This window comes from Arvicola amphibius, chromosome 13 (genome assembly GCF_903992535.2).
Source record: "Arvicola amphibius chromosome 13, mArvAmp1.2, whole genome shotgun sequence".
In the NCBI taxonomy this organism is placed as follows: domain Eukaryota; kingdom Metazoa; phylum Chordata; class Mammalia; order Rodentia; family Cricetidae; genus Arvicola; species Arvicola amphibius.
This window is the reverse complement of record NC_052059.1, coordinates 53269662-53285567: the sequence shown is the minus strand read 5'-3', so window position 1 is coordinate 53285567 and position 15906 is coordinate 53269662. Positions and strand designations below refer to the sequence as shown.

The 15906-nt window shown below is 45.9% G+C and overlaps 2 protein-coding genes across 4 annotated transcripts in view; one reads left to right on the top strand and one right to left on the bottom strand.

Annotated features, from left to right (window-relative positions):
- LOC119800376 (mitochondrial intermediate peptidase) overlaps positions 1–15906 on the top strand; it is a 123879-nt gene that overhangs the window by 81689 nt on the left and 26284 nt on the right. The window contains exon 17 of one of the 2 annotated variants that reach the window (XM_038310540.1): positions 13066–13187. The exons of the other annotated variant lie outside the window; for it this stretch is intronic. Coding sequence (XP_038166468.1) covers positions 13066–13187 — 122 coding nt within the window. The remainder of the gene's footprint in view (positions 1–13065; positions 13188–15906) is intronic. 2 annotated transcript variants of the gene reach the window in all.
- Positions 1385–1799, bottom strand: LOC119800377 (small ubiquitin-related modifier 2-like). 2 transcript variants are annotated; one of them, XM_038310543.1, is made up of 2 exons: positions 1646–1799; positions 1385–1588 (listed from the first exon to the last, which is right to left on the bottom strand). In XM_038310543.1, exons 1-2 carry the CDS (start codon positions 1797–1799, stop codon positions 1512–1514), a joined length of 231 nt encoding a protein of 76 aa, XP_038166471.1. In that variant the 3' UTR covers positions 1385–1511. The 2 variants fall into 2 exon arrangements, with proteins under 2 accessions (XP_038166471.1, XP_038166470.1); XM_038310542.1 differs by having other exon boundaries at positions 1385–1799.

Below are 15906 nucleotides of genomic sequence, written 5' to 3'. Positions count from 1 at the left end.
TGCAGCTCTAGTTCAGAGGGCCACCGCGCTGACAGCCAGGGGACAGCACTGGTGCTGTTGACCCAGCTCACGTTCATGGAGGTGTTCAGCCGAGAGCTTTGTCTAAAGACTGCTGAGGAGCTGGCAGCCAAAGTGGCTATTCTTACATATCTCAGAGTCCTCTTGCTTGATCCACACTATCTTTTGTTTTGTTTTGTTTTGTTTTGTTTTTCAAGACAGGGTTTCTCTGTGTAGCCCTGAGTGTTCTGGAACTCAGTCTGTAGACCAGACTGGACTCGAACTCAGAGATCTGCCTGCCTCTGCCTCTCGAGTGCTAGGATTAAAGGCGTGCACCACCACGACTGGTGATCCAGACTGTCTTCTAGTAACTGCTCACTTGAAATAAGGTACTGGCAGCATGTTCCACTCACTCAGCTTCCCCCATAGTGATACTCCTCACAGCCCTGCTGTGTTGTCAGAGGATGACCAGCCTTGGTGTTGCCAGCTCAGTAGTCTGAATTAGTTCATCATGACAACTTATGAAATGTTTAGTTTAGAGGATTATATAGCTGAGAGTGTCTATCTTAAAAAGTAAATGTGATTTTGTTCTGTTTAGGTGAGACTCAAATTGCATGTGGCTAGGAGCAGTAGCCATGGAACGTCTGCATTCCATTAGGGTGTTAGGAAGGCATCGGGGCCTGAAGGTGCTGACTGCAGAGAGCCATAGAAGCCCTTTCTGTTTGGGCTGCTTGCTGATGGCTGGAATCGGTATATGCTGTGACATCACTCATTTTTAAGGTTTCTGCTTCCTGCTGATCTTTTTAATTTTCCTTCTTTCTCTTCTTCAGTAGCATTATTATTATTTTTTTAAACAAGAAGTTTATTTAAACAACAAGACGCTTGACTTGAAGGGAAAACTATCTAGGATCATTTTGTTCAAGAGTAATTTATCCCTACTTAAAGACAGATTGCCCTACATGTAACAGCTATATACAAAAAAGTTATAAAATTGTCCTTGGTTTTACAATGATAAATGAAAAACATTAAAATTCTCCAATTGAACAAGGTATGCAAGGATTTTGTGGTTGGGTTCTTTAAAACATTGAGAGCAAAATAACTTCCTGGAATATAAAGACAAGAGCTGAACGAGCATGCCTCTAATGGAGCAGGGGGTATGCTGAACGAGCATGCCTCTAATGGAGCAGGGGGTATGCTGAACGAGCATGCCTCTAATGGGGCAGGGGGTATTTTCACAGAACCATACTTTCCCCCGGACCACCTCCATCTGCTGTCAATCAAAACAGAGCATTGGCCATTTAGTTTTAAAAAAGAAGGAAAAAAAAGCGCAATATGCTTGTGCACATACACCAGTTACTTTATGTACAATAAAGAAATAGGCACAGGGAAATGAAAGAATAGAGAAAACTATACTGTAGTAGTCAGGATGTGGTGGAACCAAATTGCGGCTTTCTAATTGCGAATGTATTCTTGGTCTATAACAAAATTCTGGAGTAAAGTAGCAGGTTCCCTTTTTAGTAGACACCTCCTGTCTGCTGCTGGAACACATCAATCATATCTCCATTCTCCATTTCCAGCTGTGCAGGTGTGTCTGTTTCACTGATTGGCTGCCCATCAAACCGGACTCTGATCAGCCTCATTGACAAACCCTGTCGTTCACAATAGGCTTTCATTAGTTTACTAAGTGGTGTATGCCTCTTAATTTTAAACTGCACCACAGAGCCATCCTGCCCCGCCACCTTCAAATTAATATGGTCGCTGTTCTCGGTCTTGACTCCCTCCTTGGGTTTCTCGCCGGCCATGGCGAACGCCCGAGTCTTCTCAGCTGCTGCTTCACAAAAGAGGCACCAGATCCACACTGAAGGAGCACTTTTTTTTCCCAAGGTGGGGGCTGTCGTTCAAGACATTTTTCTGTAGCTTTGGTGCCTGTCTGGGAACTCTCTCTGTAGACCACACAGAGATCTACCTGTCTCTGCCTCCAGAATGCTGGGATTAAAATTAAAGGTGTGCACCACCACCACCTGGCGTATTATTATTCTTATTTAAGTGTTTTGACCAAATGCTGAAACAAAGCGCCACGGATCAGAACTCACCCTGACTTTGTACTCAGCCCTTTCTGTCTCTTTCAGAGCTGGGCATGACCCCTCTATTGCTTTCACAATCCACTCATAGAAAACACGCAGTCTGAAGACTTGTGTGTTAACTGTCATGGTCCATGATTTTCTTTTTCTTTCTTAAGTCATAAAACATTTCTCAGACAGACCAGTTTTAGACCTAAATTATTTAAAAGCCGAACCACAGCTCATACTTAGTCTCAGCATGCCTGTTTCCCTCGTGTGTTTTATGTCTTTTGACAGACATGTGCCTGGGAAGGATGGGACGTGGTGTGGAGAACTCGGCATGGGAGGGGAAGTGTGTGTACTCGTGGAGTCAGAATGGCATTTCATCTGAGTGTAATTATTTCTAACTCGGATTTCACCCTATGCTAACCATGGTGCATAGGTTATGTCTGCAGAGAGGTGTGTGGACAGTTCTGGCGACCGTGGGGCCCTTAGAAGGCTTGAGGTTGGTAAGCCGGGTCCTGACTGCAGCAGGGATGGAGCTGTGGAGAGATAGCTATGGCTCCAACATGGAGGGCAGGCAAGGGGTGTGTGTGTATGTGTGTGTGTGTGTGTGTGTGTGTGTGTGTGTGTGTGTAGGTGAATAGGTGTGTCAGTCCATGGAAATGAACATGAGAGACCCCAGAAGTAAACCCATCATTTATAGTCAGTTTATTATTAAAGACTCGCAAAACAGCTCCTTGGGAAATTAATTGTCTTTTAAAGAATAGTGATGGGTCAACTGGATGCCCACATGTAAGGGTGAAATTTTGCACGTAAAGATTTGCTTCAAACAGAGCAGAGAACTTGATTTAGGTGCTAAAACTAAATGCTGCTAGAAGAGAGACATGGGTCCACATAGTCTTCACCTTGGATTAGACAATCGTTTCTAGATTTGACACCAGCAAACAACCAGAGACCACAGATAACTTGGACTTATTGATACTTTAGGAAATTCTACTCTAAAGGCATTCCCATGGAGGTGAAGTGACAGCACACAGTGCATGGAATATGTGTCTGACGAGTGTTTACTGTCTGGAGTGTACAAAGAGCTCTGGCAGCAATTGAAAGGCAATAACCTACTTTTTAAAATGAGCTGCTTCTCTAAGGAAGATAATAGAATGCCAATACATACATAACACTCAAGGTTATTGGTTAAGAAAATTCAAATCAAGAACTGAGCGAGGAGGTACCCTTTCTCTGTGCACTAGTTGGTTTGTAAGTTGATCATCACTGGGATACCTGGCCTGCCACAAACAACTCAAAAGAAAGCTTTGCTTTACCTCAGTGTTTCAGAGTTTCTATGTATGGGCTGGCTCCATTGTTTCTGAACTGTGGTGAGGCTGAACATTATAGTATAGAAACTGTATGGAGCAAAGCAGCCTACTCATGACAGACAGGAGCTGGAGACAAGGTGCATCTTCACAGTACTGTCAGTGAACTACTCCAACCTGGCCCCGCATCCTGTACCTCCAGTAACGTAGTCCTGTTGTGACCCACCGGTGGTTTAATCTGTGGGTTAGGTTAGAATCACAGGAGCCAATCACTTCCCTGAATCCATCAGCTGACGTCCAGTATGAGAGGCTAGGAGAGACATTTCATATTCACACCACACAGGATGGAAGTGGGGGCGTGTTGACATGGAGAAGGAGAAATTTGTGCTCTCCTCCCTGCCAGTGGGAGTGCAGAATGTGCAGCAGCTTTGGCTAACAGTCTGGCAGTTCTTCAAAAAGTAAACATGCCAGATGACCCAGCAACTCCTTTCCTAGGTTGAGTGTTTGTGTGTATTTTTTTCTCAAAAGAATCAAAAATAATATGGACACCCCAAATTTTGCATGTCTTCATAGCAACATTATCCCCGAATTCAAAGGTGGAAAGCAGTCCAGATATCCTTAAGTGTGTGCACGGGTAAATATGAATGCTGCGTGTATCTACACAACGGAGTATTAGTCTGTCATGAAAATAATAGGAGTAGGCAGTCACAAAAGCTCATGTTGTGATCTCTTGGGAAAAGGTCTGTCTAGACTAAGTTGATTCTTTTGAGTCAGGAAAGGGTTCAGCTGTTTTCAGAGACTAGGGGAGGAAGAACGGAGAGGACTGGCCCCTAGTGGATGCAGGGATCTCAGTGACTGATGATATGCTTTGCCGTTTGAGAGAGGCTGTGTGACAGAGACTAGACTAAGAGTCACGGAGCTACACGCTCTGAAGTGAATTACGGGGATATGGCTTTCATCTCAGTTAAAAGTCGATGCTGATGGACCTGTACAGAGAAATGTACAGACAGTGAGAAACCTTGGAACACCCAGTCCTAAATGGGATGTCTCCATCAAACGCCTCCTCTCAGGGTTCATGGAACCATGGTGAAGAGGAGGTGGAAAGAGCCTTATCCTAACAACTTGAGGGGATGGGTGACATCACGGAAATAAGGCCTCTAGACTCAACAGAACGGACACTCGCTTATGTGAACAGATTTTGATAGCATGTACCGGGCCTTCACGGGCCAAGCCGGATGGGGGCCCAGCACTGAGAGAGAAAGTGGACACAAGCCCCATCTCTAACCCAGGAACAACTTTCTCAGTTGATAACTGCTCACAAATGAAGATTAGTTTTCTCTAATGAGTTCACATTTAAGGTAAGCTCCGTGCCCAGCAGTGGATGGCCAACACAATATGAATTCAGTAGTAGGGATGAAGGTCTTTTTTTCTCTCTCACAGTGCTTTGTCTGTGCATGGCTTTAACCTCATGGGTCTTTTGGCTGCATATTATGGTCTCTGATTTTGTTTTATGGGTTTTCTGTGTGTAAGCGTGTTTCGGTAGCTGTATTTCTTCTTGTGCTTTTTCTCTGATACTTTTTTCTGTTTATCTTATTATTTTAGATACCTGTTTGTATTTTAATGAGAAAAAAGGGGTGTGAATTTGGGTGGGTTTGGAAGTGGGGAGGATCTGGGAGGAGTTGGGGAAGAGGAAACCATAATCAGAACATTGTATGAAAAAAATCTATTTTCAATAGAAAAAATGGTCACCAAGCAGGTATGGATCAGATTTGAAACCAGGTGGTCTTCTGTGTTTCTAATGCTGTAATATGCCACTTTGACTATGCCCTTGGCTAGAAGTACAGAGTTGAGTGCTACATTGAAGGAATCGATAACTTGATGAAGTAGCCCGGGCCCGAAAGCCAGCTGTGCCACTTATGATCTTGTGCTGTGTTCTTAATCTCCACAACAATCTATTTTTCCTCATTGACAAAATCAGACAATAAAGCATCAAAAGTTGGGGGAATAAAAAGTCAATGTTGACATAATACTTGGAGCAGAGAAAACTCTCAAGGGTGACACTCGATGGTCTTAAGTTGTTCCCATGAATGACACCGAGTTGCTGCAGACGTCAGAGAGACCTGACTTCTGAGGGGTGCTGGTCTTAGTGTCACATGGGATGAGTTTTGAAGGAAACCTAAAGCTCTCAGTTCATGTCCTGCCCATCTCACTTGCTGACCTTTGGGAGATTACATCTGGGGCTTCTGAATCTAAGCATAGAGGAAACTGCCCAGTTTTCTTAGACTGCTCCGTATGGAGCAGAGCACACAGTGTTTAGCCCTGCTGCTGCTATTAGGACCTTGCTGCCTGTGTGTATTGATTCTAACTAACAGTATTGGCCCCTCATCTCACTCTTTAACAACCCCAGTAACGAGCTGCTCAGCGTTACTCAGGCGTTGCTTATGTCTCCGCCACAGTTAGAACAGTTTCTGCTCTTGTGGGAAAGGGATTGTACAAGCCATTACTTAAGGAATTTTGGACATTCTTCAGAGGAGACAGTCAGGGAGGATTGATGGCACGATGATGGAAAGCAGGCGGCCCTGGTAACTCCAGTGGATCAGTCGCGTGTTTCATTTCTGGCAGCCCCGCCATGCGGGATGCAGGTAGTAACAGGATCTGCAGATGACAGACTGCTGCCGCCCTGGGCGATACTTGAGAATGCGCAGTTAATAAACTTCTGGAATGCCTTCTCGGCGTGACAGGTGGAGGCAGTGGCTGTGCAGTTCCAGGGCCGAGGGTGTTTTTATCGTCCACTGAACTCAGTTTCATCACCAGGACACATGGGTCTGGGAGATCCTGCTCCCGGTTGCAGGCGGCTAGCTCGGGCCTCGTCTGTAGTGTGTAATGGAGCATGAGTGGGAGGCTCTTTCAGCAGGATAAGTAGAAAGTAAGTCTAGAAAGCTGCGGCTTCCCAGCCGGGGAACTGTAAACCACATTTGAAGCTGCTAGGTGAAGGTAAGAGGTTAAGTGTGTGACAGTGGAGACATGATTAGAGACTTTGGGCCTCAGAATTCAGATGAGGCCCTGTGACTGTCTGTCCGCGTCCTTCAGGACCACAAGTGTACCCCAGTCTGGCCATGAGGTCAATAAAGTTGATAATGGCATTCTTATTTTTTTATTTCTATTTTTAAAACACCCTATTTTACATACCAATCCCAGTTCCCTCTCCCTCCCATCCTCCCACTCCTCCTGTCTTCTACTCACCCCACCCCCCACCCACTGCTCAGAGAGGGTGAGGCCTCCCATGGGGAGTCAGCAAAGCCTGACACAATCACTTGAGGCGGAAGCAAGGCCCCTCCTCCTGTGTCAAGGCTGAGAAAGGTCTCCCTCCATAGAGAATGGGCTCCAAAGAGCCAGATCATGTACTAGGGATAAATACTGGTTCCTCTGCTAGTGACCCCACAAACTGACCATGCCACACAACTGCCACCCACATTCAGAGGACCAAGTTTGGTCTTATGCTGGCTCCACAGCTGTCAGTCCGCAGTCAGTGAGCTCCCACTAGCTCGAGTCAGCTGTTTGTGTTGGTGTGCCCATCATGGTCTTGGCCCCTTTGCTCTTAGTATCGCGCCTCCGTCTCTATGACTGTACTGAGGAGTTTGGCCCAGTGCTTAGCTGTGGATCTCTGCATCTGCTTCCATCAGTTACTGGATGAAGGTTCTGTGATGACAATTAAGGTAGTCATCAATCTGATTACGAGGGAAGGGTAGTTCAGGCACCCTCTCCACTATTGCTTAGATTCTTAGCTGGGGTCATCCTTGTGGTTTCCTGGGAGTTTCCTTAGAGCCTGGCTTCTTGCTAACACTACAGTGACTTCTTTCAAGATATCTCTTCCCTTGCTTTCCCTCCTTGTCCTTTACCCAACTTGATCTTCCCCATTCCTCATTTTCCTCCCTGCTCCCCTCCCCACTTCCCTACTACCCTTCCCCTCCCTCTACTCTGCCAATTTACTAAGGAGTTCTTGTCTACTTCCCCTTCCTGGGGATCCATATATGTCTCTATTAGGGTTCTCCTTGTTTCTTGTCTTCTCTGGAGTTGTGGACTATAGGCTGGTTATCTTTTGTTTTATGCATTTTCTTCATTCTGATTTGTCATAGAAATTTGTGGAAATTCAGATGTGGGGTGTGGGGTATGCGTAAGTTACATTACTTATATCCTGATATCCTTGTAACTTTAGTGATTGTGGAGATTTAGACATAGGAATTGGACTGACGCGTGTAAATTGTGTATGAAAAGCAGGTATTTATGTCTGATTCTTTATGAACTTACTGTTCGCTGTGTGGGTACTTACTGTAGAAACTGCTGGGCACAAGACACAAAGAAGTGTTGGCATGCTGCCTGTGTGTAACAGGCTTGCAGGTGACAACACCATAATCTTTGGGGGACAACACCATGTACGAAACTGTTGCGGAGTATTTGTTTACACTGTGAAGATGTGTCACCCTGATTGGTGTACAGAGGAGCTGAGTGGTCAATAGGTAGGCGTGAGAGGATAAACAGGATTTCCGGGGAGGAAGAGGAATCTCTGTGTGTGGATTGTGCCAGCGAGATACCAGGGAGACACTGAAGAGGTCAAACATATGGTACAGAGCAGAGGTAACCGAGCAGCATGGCAGAACATAGATTAATAAAAGCAGTTCAATTTAAGTTATAAGAGCTACTGGGACAAATCTGAGCTAGTGGCCAAACTTTTATAATTGATAAGAAGTCTCCATGTCACTATTTGGGGCTGGCTGTCTAAAGATAGTCTGACAAGATAGCTCACTACACAGAACAGCCCTATGAGGCAGTGTGATGCTATCATATCTGCAAGGGAAGATTCAGGAAGGACGTCCCATGTAACAGAGTCATCTCTATGACATCCAGCACCATTACCATATTTTGTCAACTGAAACAAGGAGCAAAGTCTGTTCACCAAGGGTTGACGGGCAGATGGAACCATCTGTGATTGTGCCCAACAGCGTGACTGTTTTATTTAGTCCCTGTTTATTACAATGTGAAAATTTTCATTTTCTGTTTGGGCACTATTGTGTCTTGGGGAAAATGTCAAAAAATATTATTTTGAAAAGTGTGTGTGTGTGTATGTGTGTGTGTATATGTGTGTATATGTGTGTATATGTGTGTATGTGTGTGTATGTGTATTTGTGTGTATGTGTGTACGTGTGTGTATATGTGTATATGTGTGTGTATGTGTGTGTGTGTGTGTGTGTGTGTGTGTGTGTGTGTGTCAGAACTCGTGCCACAGCACACATATAGCGGTCAGAGGACAATTTGCAGAAGTCAGTTATTTCCACATGATGGCTCCATAGACTGAAAATCAGGCTGTCAGGCTCGATATCAGGCGCTTTAACTCACCAGCCCTAATTTTATGTTTTTGAGACAAGATCCTTCTTGTCTAGAGTTCCACCCTCAGCTATTTACAGAAGCCAGTCTCAATAAAACAGAGGCACACAAAAAAGTAAAATAACAACAAAAACCTTACATATAAAAAATATATGGGATCCAAATTTGCTTTTTGCACCATAGCATCCTCTTGTCTATAATAAGAACTTAATAGTTCCAGGATTGCTCATCTGTAACATAACATTGACCATCTCTGTAGTTCAAGAAGCCCATAGTGTCTATCTAGCCAGCCACCATGGGATTCCTGTTGTGCTCCTGCAGGACTGTGTGAGTCCAGGGGAAACGACAAAGAACTGCAGCCTCATTCCAGAAAGAATAACGTCTTTCATTTTTTTCGATGAAAGAGTGAAATGGAAGGAAGAACTTAATATTAGCTTGAATTAGCAGGAATCTAGTAATTGTGTTCAAACGGCAGTGGAATTGCAGGTCTTATCCACAAGTTTATAAACCTCTGATGAAAGGTGTCAGGTAGGCATAATTTCTTTAGTGTGTCTGGAGGTAAAAGAAGGGTTTAGGACCAAACTCAAGGCTGTAATCAGAGCGAGAGAGCAGTAAGGCTGCTCCACAGTGCAGGTGGCTGTCCCCACACTCCTGACAGCTCTCTCCTGCTCTGAAAGGTCTTGTTTTTATTGTGAGGTTTACATGGGGCTCACCTGAATTGAAACTAAGGAATTTGGACATTTCTTAGCTCAGCCACATTGCTGTGAAGTATGTCTGCTCTGGAGCTAGAACTAAACAGTACTCAGCAGGTATCTACACTACACACTTGCCCTGCCGTGACTGTGAAGCTAGTTCTGCCAGAACAAAAGACAAAGCCCCTTGGGCCCTGTGAGATGTTAGATCTCTGTCCTGGTGAAGTGTCAGCACTGAAGGGGCAAGCATGTTCTGCCAGAAGGCTCATCACCTTCCAAGTACGGCAGATGATACAGAACTCTGTGTGCATTCTCAATGAATTCCGGAGGCTCGCCCTTTTGGCAGATTATAGCTGGTCAAAGTTAGCTGTACTGAAATTTGACCACAAATGGTCCTGGGCTCGTTGGCTTGCTTTTAAAGAGCACCGTGGGGGCAGGGAAGATGGCATAGTCGGTAAAGTACTTGCTGCATGAGTGTGAGGACTCACACTCCCACAAGCTCACTTGGCACTACATGTCTCTTATTCCCGTGATGGGGAAGTAGCAGCAGGGGATCCAGTAGTCTACTTGGCAAGCTCCCGGCCAAGAGAGACCCTGTCTCAAAAATGCAGGTGGCAGCCGGGCGGTGGTGGCGCACGCCTTTAATCCCAGCACTCGGGAGGCAGAGGCAGGCGGATCTCTGTGAGTTCGAGGCCAGCCTGGTCTACAAGAGCTAGTTCCAGGACAGGCTCTAAAAAAGCTGCAGAGAAACCCTGTCTCGAAAAACAAAACAAAACAAAACAAAAAAAAAATGCAGGTGGCAGACAACTGCAGAAGACACCTGATGTTAACTTCTGGACTTTAGACCCACACAAATACACATACCATACACATCTACATACACACACACACACACACACCACATACACAACACACACACACATACCCACACACACACACCTACACACACACATACCTCCCACACAAATACACATACCACATACACACACCACACATACCACACCACACACACCATACACACCACACCACATACACACATCACACATACCACACTACACACACACACCACCACCACCACACATACCACCACACACAAACACACACACCACATACCACACCAGACACACACACAATACACATACCCCTCCCACGCACATACACACCCCACTTGGTCTGAACAAGGCCCATAGTCAGGCCTCTTTCATTTGCCTCCCTGCTGCATGGGGCTTATGTGGCAGAAAGCTGAGGAGCTGCGTTTCTAGCGCTTTTCCCAGCAGTAGTGTAGCCTCCCACAGACTCGGGCAGCCTCACTTCAGAGTGCTTGTTCTTGTTACGTGCTGTTGTGAGGACTGCACCTGAGCCTAGGGGAGGACATGCCTTGTGCTGGGTACAGCAGGCCTGGTCACTGTGACAGCCAGCGACGCAGGATGGCAGCAAGTGCACGTGTGTAGTCTGCATGGTGCTCAGGAGGCATCAGAGCCCTTGTGCCAACTGACTGTGTGCCTCATTGCTGGATGTTGCCCTCAAGGATGGTTCCACAAGACACTGCCAGGGACACACTAGACAAGGCCTTCTCCTTTGGGGCATGACCTGCACACTGTCTACCTTATTCCTAATCATGTCTTTTTGTAGAAAGGGGAGAGTAGACACTGAGGATTGCGTCCCAAGCAGGTTGGGATACTTCTGCATACACCTATGCAGCACCCTGTCCATTCCAGGCAGAGTAATTACCTCAAAAGAGGTGGAAATTGTGTAACTAGCACATGATCATGGCTTTTAAATTGTGAGCTAGGCATGGGGTTCATAGTATCCTGAGATTTGCCACGCCTCTGTGATAAAGGGACCATCTTTTTTGATATCTTGGTTTCTTTATGTATTAACTAGAATTTGCTTATCTAGTTCATAGCAAATGACAAAGTTGTAAGAATTACAGTTTACTTATCCTTTATGTCTCTGCGAATATAAGACTTGTTAAAGAATGATTCTACAAGAAAAAAATGGCTTTATTTAAAAAATATTTTAGGTCACATAAAATATATGCTTGAAGAAAGTGTAAAATTGTGTAAGGAAGCCGGGTGGTGTGGTACACGCCTTTAATCCCAGCAGTCAGGAGACAGAGGCAGGCAGATCTCTGGGAGGCCATCCTGGTCTGCAGAGTGAGTTCCAGGACAGCCAGGGCTACACAGAGAAACCTTGTCTCCAAAAAAAAGTATCAGAAAACTGCAGCCCCCTTTTTTCTTTCTGTGACAATGCTTACATCCGCTTCTGTTGGTCAGAAATGCTGTCCAGGGAGCTTAGGTGCCTGTCCCTGCACACCCTCGCAGAAGTCTTTCGTAAAATAGCTGCTCTCTGCCCTTGAGTGGATGACCCCACATTTCTCTTTCAGATGCCCACAACTGGTCTGGCCTCTATTCCTCCACTGACCCCCCCCTGCTGCTCCCACTGAGTTGTCCCCTCGTCTGTCTGCTATATACATCCCCCAGTGACAAACTGTGGGCAGAATAGCCAGCTGGCTGCTTCCTCCTCTTCAAGGTCAGCAGATTAGTTGGGCTCCAGGAGGCAGATCCAGAGTCGTCATGCTGCCTTGGACGTACCCTGTGTCTTTTCTGAAAGATTCTCTCTATGCAGCAAAGATCCCATAAGTCTATCCTCTTTTCCCTCCTACTCTGTGCCTTTTAGCTTTGACATAAAATGATATGAAATACCATAGAATGACATAATAGAAATGTGGGCACGTTCAGCTTTAGGAAAACCCCCTCAGAAATGAGGTCACATAGCAGACAGTGGTTACAGTGTCAGATAACCAAGAATAAGTCAACTCATGACATTGTATTCTTTCTAGGTTATCATATGAAATAAAATGTACTAAGTAATTAAACTCAATGAAAAGAAATTGGCAAAGAGGATTTAATTAAACAGTAAAACATATCTTGTATGCTAAAGGTGTGTTCACCTGAGGTGAAGTTGTTCTCAGGTACCTTCATCACTTAGGCCCCCAGACTGGGTCCTCTAAACACTGGACACTGCTAAGTGTCTTAGCAGTGGCCAACCCCTGGAAGCTGAAGGCCAGGCTGTCAGCTTATCTTTTTCTAAGGCCATGCCTTGTACTGCAAATGGAACCTTCTCTGTGTACAGATATCTTTATCTGTATACATGTCTTTAGGGTCTTTGTCCACATTTTGGGCTAGAGAAAATAGTTCAGAGGTTAAGAGAACATGTTCTTGCAGAGAACCTGGGTTTGATTCCTGGCACTTGCGTGGTGACTCACAACCACCTGTAACTCCAGTTCCAGGGGCTCTAATGCCTTCTTCTAACCTCCGTGGGTACCAGGCATAAATGTGGTGCACATACATGCAGGCAAAACTCTCACACATAAAGTTAAATAAATCTTAACACATTTCAGATCCAGCCCCATTCTGAGGCTTATAATCTCAATCTATTCACACACATTTGACGGGGGCTTGAGTGAGCCCCTGATAGTCGACAGATATGACAATACTGACATCGTGAGTGACGTGACTCTGGGGTGGGTTTGAGTTGGGATGTCTAAGCTCTGTGTGTGCTGCATTGTGTCCTCTCAGATGCCGTTCTCAGCTCCTGTGCTGGCTTTCTCTTTGGCAGGCTTGGCAGCTGAGGTTCAGCCACCTCGTGGGATATGGTGCCAAATATTACTCATACCTCATGTCCAGGGCTGTAGCATCCATGGTCTGGAAGGAGTGCTTCCTACAGGATCCTTTTAACAGGTAACAAGGGTAGGGCAGGGCAATTTATGAAACATTCTCTAAATAATCCATAAGTCACAACACATACACACACACACACACACACACACACACACACACACACACACACACTCTGCACCCACTGTCCTGGCAGTGGGTGGGACACTGTGACCCATCTCTTATTAGGCCTCTTTCTCCAGTGGGCCCTTCTATCTCCTGATGTGACCATGAGCTTTCCCTCACTGTGCAGCTCTGAAGCCTTCTGTGGGACTTGCCTGGTATCCTTGGTTGTAGAGGGGACTCTGTGTGAGGCCCCCGGCATCTGCCCAGAGCAGGCTTGGGCTGCCTTCCATGCAGCCCCTGCTGCCTGCGGCTTTGCCAGGCTTTCTTGCCAAAGACTGTGTGACTAGGGACACCCTATTCCTCTCTCCTATCCACTATAAGACTTGTCTGTCTTCCTTGCCTAGAGCAGCACCAGCCTATGCCATTAACATCTAGTTTGTTTCTGGAAATGGACCTTCTTCCTGCTTTGAATGCTTCCTTCTCCGGTGAAATTGTCCATACAGAAATGGGCAGTCCTGAAGAGGGGCCTGCTTTCCTGTTCACCTTGACTTGGGTCCTTTCCTGGCAGCCATTCACTGCCCCTTGAGCAGCACAAGAGCCTCGGTACACCGCCTCTCATCACTCCCTGCTGTCTGACCTCCGAGGGGCCTGTGAAACCTTCCCCATGTGTCCTTCAATTAGATGACCAGTGGCTTAGACCAGCATTGACTGTTTAGATATAATTTCCAAGACCTGACTTTCTGGGCCGCTCTCAGGAGCACGGGATCAGTATAGGAGCAGCAAATGTGCCCTTTGTAGTTACTGTTTGAAAGTGGGAGGAGCATCAGATCCACCCCTTCCCAGAACAGCCAGACCTGGCCATAGAGTGCTCGGGTGAGGGCTAGTGGCCCGTCTTCTAGCCAAGGTCTAGAAGATGTGGGCCTTGTACAGGCCAAGAGGAGCAGGACATCTTACGTTGAGTCTCTGCTTGAGTTCCTCCTGGTTTCCTCACAGGACCTTGTAGCAGTAGGAGCCCAGAGGACCTGTGGCTCTGGCCTCAGGATTCCTTCGAAGGAGCTTCCTTTGGAAGCAAACCAGTAATTACAGCCTGATGTCATAGTCGCTTAGAGCACTTTGTCTTCTCACCACTAAGTGAGTAGTTCCAGGAGATGGCTATCAGCTCAGCACCCAGCAGCTGCAGAGCTAGCTCTCCATCAGAGCACACCGGGGCTCATGAGGTGATTCTGGGCTCTCCCACCCCACCTGCTTGTCTCTCTACACTCCCTGCGCACCCCTCAGCTTTCCCCCAGTTTCACAGATTCAGATAATCTCAGAAGTTAGTAATCACATTCAGTCCAGAATCTTCTCAACTTGGATCTGACATCATAAGGTTTTTACTGTTTTTTACAGCTTGGTACCCACATTTCACTTTGTCCCCTGCCCCGTGCATATGCAGACACTTGGCCTGCTTTATTAGTCCAAAGGGTCTACAGCCAGCTTGACTGCAGTAAATCAGGGCTGGTAGCTCTTTACTGAAGATTTCTATAAAATAGACAAAATTTCATCTTGTTTGAAGGATCTATACTTTAATAGGAGACCACATGCTATTAAAAACATATCTCCAAATATTTCTCTGTTGGTTATATGTGAATTCTTGCCTAGACACGTAGCTGCTGTACTTTTACGATCATGTAAAAGTTAGCTTGTAAAAGTTCTCGCTGGACTAGGACATTCCTAAGCTGTCAAAGAGTCCTTTTTTCTTTCTCTTGTGTTTGCTTTGGTGTTTTGTTTTGTTTGAGGCAGGTGGTACAGGCTGTCCTGGAACTCATGATTCTCTCTCTTCAGCATCCAGAGTTAGAATTACAGGTTCTGCACCAAAGAATCCGAACTGAGAGCCAGACACTGGGTCTCCTTGGCACACAGGACTCCAGAGTAGAGGCATGCTGGGGGAGGCCAGAGAGGAAGGCTTTGATTTGAGGGAAGGGTGCTATCGCCCATGGCCAAAAGGAGGGACACTACCTCCTCTTCACACCAAGGTCAGAGGTTGGCGAAGCCTCTTGACACCTTGCCCTGCCTCTGTGTGAGTTTCCTGCTTTGCCTTAGTGCTCATGTTAGGGTGCTGATCATGGTCATGTTTTATTCATGATGTAATGCTGCTTAGAAGTCCAAGTCGCTAACACCCAGGTGTAGTGGCCTTGGCCTGCAATCCCAGTGCGGGGAAGGTACAGATAGGAACATCCCAGAGCTCTCTAGCCAGCCAGTCTAGCTGAATCAGTGAGAAAGACTGTCTCAAAAGTAGGGTAGAGAACCATTGAGGAATCTCCTGAGGTTGACCTCTGACCTCCACATACTCACACACTTGCACATGCCACCTACATGCACATGTGCTTCGTGAACACACATACACACAACTTAGGACAGAATTACCTGTTATGCAGCAAAAGCCTGCAGAGCGAGTAGGATGAAAGTAATACCAGGTGTGTAGATTAGTGGTAGAACACTCTCTTAGCATGTACAAGGCCCTGGTTCAGTCACCAGTACCACGCCAGAAAGCTTACATAATCTCATTAAACTGTGTAGTTGGTTGTGTTAAAAGAACTATAATTTGCATAAAACATAAAACACTAAATACTTTATTTTAAAGTATAAAATCCCCCAGAGCTCAAGACGTATGGATAGAGCCACACAGACTGTGTGA